This window comes from Saccopteryx bilineata, chromosome 7 (assembly GCF_036850765.1).
Source record: "Saccopteryx bilineata isolate mSacBil1 chromosome 7, mSacBil1_pri_phased_curated, whole genome shotgun sequence".
Lineage (NCBI taxonomy): Eukaryota > Metazoa > Chordata > Mammalia > Chiroptera > Emballonuridae > Saccopteryx > Saccopteryx bilineata.
The window spans coordinates 100,555,507-100,569,510 of record NC_089496.1 but is presented as its reverse complement, the minus strand read 5'-3'; the positions used below and the strand labels follow the sequence as shown (position 1 = coordinate 100,569,510).

General features: G+C 43.3%; 1 protein-coding gene across 1 annotated transcript in view; it reads left to right on the top strand.

Moving 5' to 3' along the window:
- The window catches only part of CCDC186 (coiled-coil domain containing 186), a 44,457-nt gene that overhangs the window by 24,787 nt on the left and 5,666 nt on the right, over positions 1–14,004 (top strand). Inside the window, exons 7-14 of the mRNA XM_066238436.1 lie at positions 1,291–1,395; positions 1,858–1,956; positions 2,254–2,340; positions 3,168–3,310; positions 7,379–7,634; positions 8,651–8,840; positions 10,163–10,243; positions 12,102–12,312. Of these exons, the coding sequence (XP_066094533.1) occupies positions 1,291–1,395; positions 1,858–1,956; positions 2,254–2,340; positions 3,168–3,310; positions 7,379–7,634; positions 8,651–8,840; positions 10,163–10,243; positions 12,102–12,312 (1,172 nt within the window). The remainder of the gene's footprint in view (positions 1–1,290; positions 1,396–1,857; positions 1,957–2,253; positions 2,341–3,167; positions 3,311–7,378; positions 7,635–8,650; positions 8,841–10,162; positions 10,244–12,101; positions 12,313–14,004) is intronic.

Here is a 14,004-nt window from a genome sequence, read left to right as displayed (position 1 = left end):
TCGCCATATTGCGACCAGAGCCACTCTAGCGCCTGAGGCAGAGGCCACAGAGCCATCCCCAGCGCCCGGGCCATCTTTGCTCCAATGGAGCCTTGGCTGCGGGAGGGGAAGAGAGAGACAGAGAGGAAAGCGCGGCGGAGGGGTGGAGAAGCAAATGGGCGCTTCTCCTATGTGCCCTGGCCGGGAATCGAACCCGGGTCTTCCGCACGCTAGGCCGACGCTCTACCGCTGAGCCAACCGGCCAGGGCTACAATCAGTTTTAAGAGCAAATGCAGTAATATATAGTTAATGAGACAGTTTTGTTGTTTTTAATTTTTTGACAGAGACTGAGAGTCAGAGGGACAGATAGGGACAGACAGGAAGGGAAAGAGATGAGAAGCATCAGTTCTTCATTGCAGCATCCTAGTTGTTTATTGATTGATTTCTCATATGTGCCTTGACTGGGGGATGGGAGGGAATACAGTAGAGCAAGTGACCCCTTGCTCAAGCCAGCGACCTTCAGCTCAAGCCAGTGGTGACCATGGGGTCACTTCTATGATCCCATGCTCAAGCCAGCGACCCCACGCTCAAGCTGGCGACCTCAAAGTTTTGAACCTGAGTCCTCCACGTCCCAGTCTGATGCTCTATCCACTGTGCTGCTGCCTGGTCAGGCAGTGAGACAAAAGTTTAATTGAGTGACTCCTGTAGGGTAGTATGGGCCTGCATATTTGGTGATTATGAAAAGATTTTGAATAATTTACATATTAAATTGGATAGAATGTTAAATAATATCACTTACTGACTTTGTTTTTTAAGTATTTTTTGGTATGCTATACTTTATATTAAACATTGTCAGAAATTTGAGGAGAATCTGTAGGTTATCCAAATAGAAAGTGTTCTCTGGAAATTTTTAAAAATATCATCGGTACTAAGATGCCTATAGTCAAGAAATATACATTCTTATTTAAATACAAATAGAATATAAATATTTAAAGAGTAAGTTACCTATTTATTATGAAATATAATTCCATTGGTTTTGTGCTTAATGAATATCCTTTTATCAAAAAAAAACTTACGTAGTGAAAAGTAATTGTAAAGGCTGGTACCTGATACTGTAATTTTAAGGACTACTGAACTGGTATTATAGGTAATAAAAATTTGAAGAGGATAAAAAAACCCCAAAACACTGAAATATGATTTAAATAGAAGAGTGATGTTATGGAAATAATTTCCCCCCAGCTCCCCACTCGTGTCCTTGTTCCCATTCATCACATTGTGCCCAAGTTTGTCACTGTCTCTTTATCAATGCAGGAAACCAAAGATAAACTCAGAGAGACAACAACAAAGTTAACTCAAGCAAAGGAAGAAGCAGATCAGATACGAAAAAATTGTCAAGATATGATAAAAACATACCAGGTATGCTTCACTTTTCAAATAGATGAGTAATAAATTATGCCAATATCAGTGCTCTTATTTCATTAAATTTTTATATCTGTAATATTTGAAGTGGGGAATGTATTTGGTAGAGCATTAAATAAAATACAGGTTATTTTCTATGTTAAAGTACTTGTAGCTTATATAAAGATCTTATTAGAGAAGTTTTTAACGAAATAAAAACACAGAAAATGTCAAAAGACTGAAGAGTGCATGTATGTAAATGTCAAGTTAAAAATAAAACCACTCCATACTATGTTACATATCTTGAGTGTGCTGTTCTTGTTCTTGCAAAATTGATACACTCTTTCAGTGCGGTCATCATTTTTAGATACATAAGCTATCTATCTCTTAATTAGTGCACTTAATTGCCAAAGCCGTCTTCTCTTTTAAAGTATAAACCTATAAAAATTAAGTCATTCTTTTTCATTTCTTTTCCGTTAGGAGTCAGAAGAAATTAAATCGAATGAGCTTGATGCCAAGCTTAGAGTCACAAAAGGCGAGCTCGAAAAACAAATGCAAGAAAAATCTAACCAGCTAGAGGTGAGAAGCTTTGTTCTTTGTATACCCTAAATCAGGGGTCTCAAACTCGCGGCCTGTGGGCTGCCGCGGCCCGCCGAACAATTTTGTGCGGCCCACAGACTAATCCACGAAGTTCAAAATATTTTGGATAAAATTAAGTAAGCCCGTGGATTAGTCTGCGGGCCGCACAAAATTGTTCGACGGGCCGCGAGTTTGAGACCCCTGCCCTAAATCGTGCAATAAATAAGGGAAGGAGAGAAATAATGAGTACTGGTTTAGTACATAATAACTTGTAGTTTCTTTTAAACTCTTTCAAAGATGCATCATGCCAAAATCAAGGAGCTAGAAGATCTGAAGAGGACGTTTAAGGAGGGCATGGATGAGCTGCGGACCCTGAGAACAAAGGTGATTAAATCTGCAGGCAGACTCCAGAGGCAGGGTGGATATTTTCAATTTGGACTCCTCTGATTTTTAAAACGTTGGGGATAGAGTATTTATTTAGAAATTTTCCAAAATTAAAGAACTCATAGGAGTAGAATATTAATCCTTTAGCAATTAAATTGACTCTCACTGAAATGCAAATGTCTTCCACTTCAACCCCTTTGAAACCTTTGCCAAACATTTCTGTTTTGTAACACATTGGCTGTATTTATAACTTATCCTTGGGCCTCTGATCCAAAGGCAGTCTTATCAGCAAATTAATTTAGAACTGTGAGTGTGAGCAAATAATACATAGAATTTCTTTTGTATTTCTCCTGCGCATATTTAATAGTCTTGTATACAGTTTCTAACAATCTATTAAATCCTTTCCAGTGTTTATTGTCTTTTATTGTAAATTAATATCCCTTTTAATATGACGGTAACATTAATTTAGTTAGAAATAGGCTTTTAAATAACCACCTGGAGTTTGCAATAACTTGATAATTCTCAAAGTGTTTTCCATGTGTCCTTCTATTTGTTCTCCACGCCATTTCTTTAGGTAGGCAGGGTCCCTACCGGGAAGGTAGATCCTCTTTTTAGGTGAAGAAATGGAGATTCAGCAAAAATAAAGTGACATACTAAAACTGAGCCAGAAACCCAGGACTGGTAACTTCCCATTCTGATTTCTTCACGTTAATTCCCACTGCTTCAGAATGCAGCTTAGATTGTTAATATGTAACCTCAACCTGAAATAATTAATAGGGAATAAGGAAATACTGTTTGTAGTTTAACTTGTTTATGATTTGTGATAGGTAAAATGTCTAGAGGATGAACGATTAAGAACAGAAGATGAATTATCGAAATACAAGGAAATCATTAATCGTCAAAAAGCTGAAATTCAGAACTTACTGGACAAAGTGAAAGCTGCAGATCAGATAGAGGAGCAGCATCAAAGGTACGAAACGAGCACTTCGGCCTGTGCTCAGCAACAGCCCTGTTAATTCTGCCTCCTATTTGTAAATGCAATTACTGCATTAAATAAGAAAACAAGAATAATTTTAGAATTATGTTGGCTAAAGATTTTTAAGTTTCTGTCTTTGTTGGAAATCTTTTGGATTATCTTCTAAAAATCAAAGTTTATATTTCCTAAACAGGGGCAGTAACAATGAATACGACAGAATGGATTTTGATTTCTTTATTCATTCCTTAGCTTTAAAATTCTGTCCCTTATTCACAGTACTTAACTCTTCCTTCCAAAAGGTACATGTACATTTGTATCTGTATCTTTGAATGTACGTAGCTTGAGGTCAGGATCTGAAACTATTCCTTGGCTTCTTATGAAACCCTTTAGCTAAACTCGATTCATGACATTACATGGAAGACCATAGATTCAGGTTGAATCCAGATCCTTTCATCCCCTACTGCTACCCAGGCTGCTGAGTGTCGCTGAGGAAATCCTCAGCATCATGCAGGTGAGGCCGCTATGAAGTGATGGTTGGCAGCCTCGGCCGGGAATGTTAGTGCACCTCTGATCCTAGCGTGTTTCCTCAGAGCTTCTCCCCATCTGCTTAGTGTCCATTCCAACCTTACTGCTTTCTTCCCAGTTCTCGTTTTCCTTCTCACCTCACTATTTACCGTATTTCCCGATGTGTTAGACTCATATTTCCCTGAAAAATTTGGGGTCTAAGAACTGGGTGCATCTTAAACAGTGGTTGTAGAATTGTGGCATTTCAAATGCCATAGATGGAACTGAGGACGAGGCAATATATGAAGACACAGATGAGGACAAGCTAATGGATGGGAGTTTTGACAGTGATGAGGAGTTGTATGAATTTTATGATGAATAAAATTTAAGTTCAGTAACTTTGTGTAATACATATTTTTCAAATTTCAGGCCCCCAAATTAAAGTGCTTATACATGAGAGTGTCTTATACATAGGGAAATACGGTACTTTGGGCAAGTGATTCAGTACCTCTTCCTTCACAGAAAAAGTGGGAGCTGTCAGTTGACAGTTCTCGTAGCCTGTTGCTATAGGTCCTGCGACCTCGCCTGCATCTACACCTGTTCCTCCTGTTCCTTTTGTTCTGGCAGAGATGCTCCTGCTCCTCTCTGAATGCAGTTGTTCTCTATACCCAGGTGGACCCCACGCTCTCTGCCCTGCAGGTCTCTGTTGCTTCTTCCTTTATCTCTTACCTCTCTCTTTCTGCTGGCTTTGTTTTCTTTATACATTTAAATATTACCATATCTTACAAACATCAGGCTCCAGTGACCTCGTCTCTGCTTGTTCTTCATTTCTTCTCTGCTCTTCTCTCCACTTCATTTGAGCTTCTACCCCAGCATTTCATTAAAAGCCGCTAAGGTCTTACATCTGGTAGACAGACACTTCCTCCGACTGAGCCCTGCTCGAGGACTGTGTCACCCACTGAGCCCGTTATCTTTCCTGACTTGTCTCTGGCTGCATTTTGTCATGTGCTCTCCTGGTGTCCCTCCCACTGCTGGCCTCGGTGTTTCTCCGTCTTCTTGGCAGCCTTCTCATTCTGTCCTAAAACTTTTGTTCCTGTTTTTTTTTTTTTTTTCTTTTCCATTTTTCTGAAGCTGGAAACAGGGAGAGACAGTCAGACAGACTTCCGCATGCGCCCGACCGGGATCCACCTGGCACGCCCACCAGGGGCGACGCTCTGCCCACCAGGGGGCGATGCTCTGCCCATCCTGGGTGTCGCCATATTGCGACCAGAGCCACTCTAGCGCCTGGGGCAGAGGCCACAGAGCCATCCCCAGCGCCCGGGCCATCTTTGCTCCAATGGAGCCTTGGCTGCGGGAGGGGAAGAGAGAGACAGAGAGGAAAGCGCGGTGGAGGGATGGAGAAGCAAATGGGCACTTCTCCTGTGTGCCCTGGCCGGGAATCGAACCCGGGTCCTCCGCACGCTAGGCCGACGCTCTACCGCTGAGCCAACCGGCCAGGGCTGTTCCTGTTTTATTGTTACCCAGGGAGACCTGCACTATTCTTACAGTACGCTGCAGCCCTTTTAGCTGAGCTGTAGCACAAAAGTATCAAAGGCACCTCAACCTTTTTTTTTTGTATTTTTATGAAGCTGGAAACGGGGAGAGACAGACAGACTCCCGCATGCGCCCGACTGGGATCCACCCGGCACGCCCACCAGGGGGCGACGCTCTGCCCACCAGGGGGCGATGCTCTGCCCCTCCAGGGCGTCACTGTGCCGCGACCAGAGCCACTCTAGCGCCTGGGGCAGAGGCCAAGGAGCCATCCCCAGCGCCCGGGCCATCTTTGCTTCAATGGAGTCTTGGCTGCGGGAGGGGAAGAGAGACAGAGAGGAAGGAGGGGGTGGGGGTGGAAGCAAATGGGCGCTTCTCCTATGTGCCCTGGCCGGGAATCGAACCCGCGTCCCCCGCATGCCAGGCCGACGCTCTACCGCTGAGCCAACTGGCCAGGGCTGCACCTCAACCTTTGATGTGCCCAACACTGCTTCACTGTTCCTGCCGCAGCTGTGGTCTCTGACGTCCCTGAGACAAGTGACGAGTACGTCCCACGGTTTTCCGGCCCAGGGACCTGGGGACGCCTCGGCTCTTCTCTTTCCCCTCTCACAGCTAGCCAGTCACACAGTATCACTAATGCGGACTCTTGAATGTCTTTCAAGTCTGTTTACTTTTTATTTTCCTGTTGCTGTTACCATTGTCCAAGCCATTTTCAGCTCGCACCTGGAAAACTGCCACATTACAGTTTTTATTCGTGCTTCCCTTTTAACCCAGTTCCCACACTGCGGTTAGCATAATCGTTTTAAAAAGGGAATTTTCTCAAAACTTTGCAGTGATTTCCCATTGCCTCAAGGACTGCCTAGTGAGTTCAGAAACTTACCGTGGCTTGGAAGGCCATTAGTGACCGGTCCCTTGCTTCTCCCTCTGTGCCTTCCTTTGCACTCTTGTGCTCAGTAGTAGTTGGTTCACAAGTGCCGGGTGCCTGTCTCCTCCGTGCCAAGCCCTGTACTCGGCGCCGGGCATGCAGTGCAGTCCTGGCTTCATCTGTGTCGGGCATCTGTGTTCGGACCACCGATTCCCTCTCTCCTCCCCTCCCCGCTTGGGCGCACAGTGCTTCCTCTGCAGGAACATATTTAGTCCTCCCACTCATTCCTACTTCTCCTTTCGTCAGGAATTAGCAAACCAAGGCCTGCAAGCCAAATCCAGCCACTGCCTCTCTGGAGATCACATGGTTCTGGGGCACAGCCGCACTTGTTCCTTTCTGTGTCGTCTCTGCTGCTCTCCCACGACCGCGGCCGAGGAGACAGAGGCAACCATGGCCTATGCCTCAGAAGCCTAAGCTGTTTGCTGTCTGGGCCTTTGACGGGAAGAGTTTGCTAAACCCCATTTTAAGTTCAGGCATCACTTACACTAGGTTGGGTGACCCATGTGGTGCTTTCATCATCAGAAATGTTTTATCACACATATAATTTCCCCGCCTGATGAAAAACTTCAAAGGCAGGGGCCATGTCCGTCTTGCTCACTTACATTCTTGGCTCTTAGTTCCTAGCATGTATTAGTCATTCCCAAATACCTACAAGAGCGAATAAAAGTACCTTTATAGATTGTTTACTGGTTTGTTTATTACTTTCTTCTTTAGAGAGAGAACTAGACAAGGCAGAGAGACAGGCAGGAAAGGAGAGAGAGAGATGAGAAGTATCATCTCATAGTTGTGGCACCTATGTTGTTTACTGATTGCTTTTCAAATGTGCCTTGACTTGGTGGCTCCAGCTGAGCCAGTGACCCTTTGCTCAAGTCAGCAACCATGAGATCAGGTTGATGATCCCGTGTTCAAGCCAGCAACCTCACCCTCAAGCCAGCTACCTTGGGATTTGGAACCTGGGACCTCAGCATCCCAGATCAATGCTCTGTCCACTGCACCACCACCAGTCAGGCTAAAGTGTCTACTTGATGAAAATTCCCAAACCATTAATATAATTTCTTTTAAAGGTTTAATTTTTTTTCTTAAATATAAACTTTGTTTTTTAGAGGTAAACAAGAAATTGAAAATTTGAAGGAAGAAGTGGAAAGTCTTAACTCTTTGATTAATGACCTACAAAAAGACATCGAAGGCAGTAGGAAAAGAGAGTCCGAACTGCTGCTGTTCACAGAAAAGCTCACTAGCAAGAACGCGCAACTTCAGTCTGAATCCAACTCTTTACAGTCACAGTTTGATAAACTTTCCTGTAGTGAGACTCAGTTACAAAGCCAGTGTGAACAAATGAAGCAGACAAACATTAATTTGGTAAGTAGAATTACACGTTTGACGTTTAAAGCCAACAGAGCAAGAAGTGCAAATTAGATTTTCCTACTAGCACAAGCCAAGTGGTGGTTGATCTAAGCTCGTTTTTTTTTTGCTTTTTTTTTTTTTTTTTTTTTTTTTTGTATTTTTTTGAAGCTGGAAACGGGGAGACAGTCAGACTCCCGCATGCGCCCGACCGGGATCCACCCGGCATACCCACCAGGGGGCGATGCTCTGCCCATCTGGGGCCTCGCTCTGTCGCGACCAGAGCCACTCTAGCGCCTGGGGCAGAGGCCAAGGAGCCATCTCCAGCGCCCGGGCCATCTTTTGCTCCAATGGAGCCTCGGCTGCGGGAGGGGAAGAGAGAGACAGAGAGGAAGGAGAGGGGGAGGGGTGGAGAAGCAGATGGGCGCTTCTCCTGTGTGCCCTGGCCGGGAATTGAACCCAGGACTTCTACACGCCAGGCCGACGCTCTACCACTGAGCCAACCGGCCAGGGCCCTAAGCTCGTTTTTACTGGCACTGACTTTCTTGTCATTTCAAATGCTGTGAGAAGTGTTAGTTTTTTCTTTCAACTTAATTTATGATAAATTTTTTTCGTATAATGGTTACGCAGAAGTATTTTGCTTTTGAAAACAAGAAAATCAGGGTTTTTGTCATTCCTAATTGGAATTACTATATATTTTTTAAAATACATCATATTTTTGTAGTTTCATGTTTCCAAGTTATCAGAGTGCCTTCAAGTTACTTATAAAAATAATTTGAACTTTAGTTCAAAAATCTAGAGACCCCATTGCGTGTTGTTTTGCATGTGGAGAATGGCGGACGCATTCATGTATGCCCCTGCGTTGCCGGATGAGAAATTTGAGGAGCTCAGTAAACAAACCTGGTTAGGAGCGGTGGTAGAAGAATCTGCTATTAAGGACCTTGTATTTGTAATGTAAACTGTTGAAAGTATGGAAGCATAAAGAGCATCTATTAAAATTGGTGGGTTTTGTTTCAACTTAATTTACCATTTAGGAAAGTAGGTTGTTGAAAGAGGAAGAACTGCACAAAGAGGAAGTCCAGACCCTGCAAGCTGAACTCACTTGTAACCAAACAGAGGTTAAAGTACTGAGTACCCAGGTGGAAGAACTAAAAGATGAGTTAGTAACTCAAAGACGTAAGCATGCCTCTAGTGTCAAGGATCTTACCAAACAGCTTCAGCAAGGTAGGACGTTCTTCCACACTTAGACCTTGAATGTTTTCTGTTTCTTTTAATCATTAGGATTTATAGAAAAAATATTTTTTACTTCAGGTTCTAACACACTGATTAGAGCCTTATGTTCTTTTCAATGTATTAATATTAATAAACCAAATTGCTAAACTTCTCACAGTCCCACGAATAGTCTATAGTCCATAGCATCTTTTGTGCTAAAGGACATTTACTCTGGAACTATAAAGTGTAAGGGTTGGAAAAGCACCTTAAGGCAGGTACTGTTGAAGTGTTTTTGATCGTGGCTGACCAGGCAGTGGTGCAGTGGATAGAGCATTGGCCTGGGATGTAGAGGACCCAGGTTCAGAACCCCAAGGTCGCTGGCTTGAGCGCAGGGTTGCTGGCTTGAGCCCAAAGGTCACTGACTTGAAGCCCAAGGTCTCTAGCTTGAGCCCAAGGTCACTGGCTTGAACAAGGGGTCACTAACACAGCTGGAGCCCCCCGGTCAAAGTACATATAAAAAAACAATCAATGAACAACTAAGGTGCCACAACGAAAAATTGATGCTTCTGATCTCTATTCCTAGTCTCAGCTGTTTCCCTCTGCTCTGTTTGTATCAAAATAGGATGAAATATAGTAATAAAAGAGACTTCATATTTATTAACATACGTATATTCAGATATTTGCCATGAGAATTGAGATTGAGTTTATAGATAGAAATGAAGGGAAGTTTGGGGGAAATTCCGGTGTTCTTCTACATCTTTCAGGACTGCAGAAGTTAGGTCCCAGCCAGTGTCAGTGCTGTAGTGCTGTTTCTATATGTCCCAGCCAGTGTCAGTGCTGTAGTGCTGTTTCTATATGTCCCAGCCAGTGTCAGTGCTGTAATGCTGTTTCTATATGTCCCAGCCAGTGTCAGTGCTGTAATGCTGTTTCTATATGTCCCAGCCAGTGTCAGTGCTATAATGCTGTTTCTATATGTCCCAGCCAGTAGCAGTGCTGTAATGCTGTTTCTATATGTCCCAGCTAGTGTCAGTGCTGTAATGCTGTTTCTATATGTCCCAGCCAGTGTCAGTGCTGTAATGCTGTTTCTTTTTGTCCCAGCCAGTAGCAGTGCTATAATGCTATTTCTATATGTTTTGTGTTTGACCTGTATATTTCTCAATGTCATTTTATATGAATGACACCTATAGCCCTCCTGTCTGAAAGTATGTATTCCAGAAATTTCTCTTGCTGTTTTTGCCATTTTGGCCTAAGTGATTTTAGCAACTAAAATCATAGGTAATGGCGGCACATGGTCATGATAATTGTCACAAGTCATCCATTTCTTTTTTCTGTAGCACGAAGAAAGTTAGACCAGGTCGAGAATGGAGGCTATGATAAAGAAGTCAGCAGCATGGGAAGTCGTTCTAGCTCATCAGGTAGAAAAACTGATGGTTTAGTTTTTGTGATTGATTATAAAAAGAAATAACATTTTTTGTTTTAAAAGATGTTAAAATGTTTTTCTTTCCTTTTGAATTTTAAAAAGTGGTTGTTGTACATATGGTAAAAATATTTCCAGTTAAATGTTTAAGTTCTAATCTTTGTCCAGGGTTTCAAATTTGTCATGTGGTTTTTTGTTTGTTTTTTAATTTATTCTGAAATGTAAAGCTCTTTTTAGTTAAAGTATAATTGACATATAGTACTATATTAGCTTTGGATATATGTCATATAGAGAGATTTGCCATAGTATAATCTTTATTTTACTTTTATAGTTTAACACCTGAGAACTAATGAAATGGCCATCATGCTCTATCAGATTTTTTTATGTATATACACATATCCATTTCTTAATCTATTCGTTTTTCTCATGCTAAATAGCCTATGGTTTAAAGCAGAAATCAATAGAGTCTATAAAACTGTGATTGACAACATTGTAAAGTGGAAATTAGGAAAATATCAGGGTGTTTATGAATTTTGGAATGCCAAGAACCATGCTAAATGTTTAAAAGTATCATTTACCCTGCAGAAGTCATATGAGGTGTTATAATCCAGTTTTAAAGAGTGTTTTCATGACTTGCTCCAAATCCGTAGCGACTGAGCCCCCAGATTCCAGAGTCCTTGCGTGCCACCAGACTGCGTGGCTCCAGGTGTTGCCTTCAAGGGAGAATCCTCATCACCTGTAACAAAAGTGAAAAAACTGTAGTAGAAGAAACATGGCTTTGAAATTACACAAATGTATTTAGGTCCCAGCTCTGACATTTATTAATGTCTGACATTGGACAAGATATATTACTTGTCTTAAATCTACAGAATGGGGTAGGAAAAAGCCATATCTTTGTAGGGTAAAAGGGTCAAAATTCTTTTTTCAGCTGATGTTGATAAAAGTGATAGCTCTCATTCACTTAGAGCTCACTATATGCCGTTGTTCCAGACGTCCCCAAACTACGGCCCGTGGGCCGCATGCGTCCACCCTGAGGCCATTTATCTGGCCCCCGCCGCACTTCCGGAAGGGGCACCTCTTTCATTGGTGGTCAGTGAGAGGAGCACTGTATGTGGCAGCCCTCCAACGGTCTGAAGGACAGTGAACTGGCCCCCTGTGTAAAAAGTTTGGGGACCCCTGTAAGCACTTCACGTGTATTAACTCATTTAAGCAAGGATAATAATCCTGTGAGGTAAAGAATGTTATGCTCAGTTTAGGATGAAGTGACCAAGGCACAGAAAATTAAATAACTTATCCAGAGCCTCACAGCTACAAAGTGGGGTTTGAACCTAACTCCTGAGCTTAACCCACTTGTCTGTATTCTGCTGTCTGTATCTGCCTGTCCCTTTCTCGGTTTAATTTTGGTCTTACTTCAGACTTATTTCTGGCTTTTTCTTGAGTTTTTTGTTTCTCTGCTGACACTACCTCTTCCTATCCCTGACCAACATAGTAGGTCTTTCTGTACTTATATCACCAGTATATTCAAAATAAGAGCTCAGGCCTGGTTTCTCTGGCGTTGTGTTCTGTGCCCAACCAACTCTGTTAGAGTATTTCAGTCCTACTAGAAGATGTAATATGACTCTAGACCAGGTACAATATCTAAACTTTATTTTCCTTTTTAATGAATTTATTGCGGTGACACTGGTTAACAAAGTTATATAGGTTTCAGGTGCACAAGTCTACAGCACACCATCTGTGCACCGCATTGTGTGCTCCCCACCCGAGTCAGGGCTTCGTCCATCGCCTTGTATCCCCACCCTCCTACACCTGTCCCTGCCCCCTCCTTCCAGTAAACTTTTTTTTTTTTTAATCTTTAGGGTCCATTAATGCTCGAAACAGTGCAGAGGATCGATCTCCAGAAAATACTGGGTCATCGGTAACTGTGGACAGCTTCCCAGAAGTAGACAAGGCCATGCTGGTTGAGAGGATAGTGCGACTGCAGAAGGCGCATGCGCGCAAACATGAAAAGATAGAGTTTATGGAGGATCACATCAAACAGCTGGTGGAGGAAATTAGGAAGAAAACAAAGTATGTTTAATTGCAGTAACCTGATCTGTTCAGAATACCATTATTTAGATGATATAGTTACTGTTTTCAATTAACCATATCAAGCTCCTATCTCTCAAAATATGATTTTTTTTTTTTTTTTTGTGACAGAGACAGGGACAGACAGACAGGAAGGGAGAGAGATGAGAAGCATCAATTCTTCGTTGTGGCACTTTAGTTGTTCATTGATTTCTTTCTCATATGTGCCTTGACCAGGGGGCTACAGCATAGTGAGTGACCCCTTGCTCAAGCCAGCGACCTTGGGCTCAAGCTGGTGAACCTTGCTCAAACCAGATGAGCCTGCGCTCAAGCCGGCGACCTTAGGGATTCAAACCTGGGTCCTCTGCGTCCCAGTTCAACGCTCTATTTACTGCACCACTACCTGGTCAGGCTCAAAATATGATTCCTTTTTATTTATTTTATTTTATTTTATTTTATTTTATTTTTATACAGAGAGAGAGAGGGATAGATAGGGACAGACAGACAGGAATGGATTGAGATGAGAAGCATCAATCATTAGTTTTTTGTTGTGACACCTTAGTTGTTCATTGATTGCTTTCTCATATGTGCCTTGACTTGGGGGCTACAGCAGACCGAGTAACTCCTTGCTCAAACCAGAGACCTTGGGTCCAAGCTGGTGAGCTTTGCTCAAACCAGATGAACCCGCGCTCAAGCTGGCAACCTCAGGGTCTTGAACCTGGGTCCTCTGCATCCCAGTTCGATGCTCTACCAGGCGTCCCCAAACTATGGCGCGTGGGCCGCTTGCAGCCCCCTGAGGCCATTTATCCGGCCCCCACCACACTTCCAGAAGGGGTACCTCTTTCATTGGTGGTTAGTTAGAGGAGCACTGTATGTGGCGGCCCTCCAATGGCCTGAGGACAGTGAGCTGGCCCCCTGTGTAAAAAATTTGGGGACCCCTGCATCCACTGTGCCACTGCCTGGTCAGGCTCAAAATATGATTTTTTTTTTAAATTATTTTTATCTATTTATTCATTTTTAGAGGAGAGAGAGAGAGAGAGAGAGAGAGGAGCAGGAAGCTTCAACTCCCATATGTGCCTTGACCAGGCAAGCCCAGGGTTTTGAACTGGCAACTTCAGTGTTTCCAGGTTGACGCTTTATCCACTGTGCCACCACAGGTCAGGCCTGGTGAGCTTTTTGCTTAGGCCAGATGAACCTGCGCCCAAGCTGGGGACCTCGGGGTCTCGAACCTGGGTCCTTCCACATCCCAGTCCAATGCTCTATCCACTGCGCCACCACCTGGTCAGGCTCAAAACATGATTCTTAATTATAGTCTTTCAGTTAGTTCCCAGTCTTTGTTGATCACTTACTATGTTCTAGGTTTAGGAAGACAGGGGTGAAAGAAAACACAGCTCTTTTCTGTAAGGAGAGAATGCAGTTTAGTAGACATTAAATTTTTTTAAAAATTTTTATTAAGTGAGAGGCAAGGAGGCAGGGAGGCAGAGAGACAGACTCCCGCATGCGTCCCAACCAGGATCCACCCGGCAAGCCCACAGGGGGTGATGCTCTGCCCATCTGAGGCCACTGCACCCTTGCTCAGCACCTGAGGTGAGGCCATGGAGCCATCCTCAGAACCTGAGGCCAAATTGCTTGAACCATTTGAGCCACAGCTGTAGTAGGGGAAGGGGTAGGAAGGGTGGAGAAGCAGATGGGCGC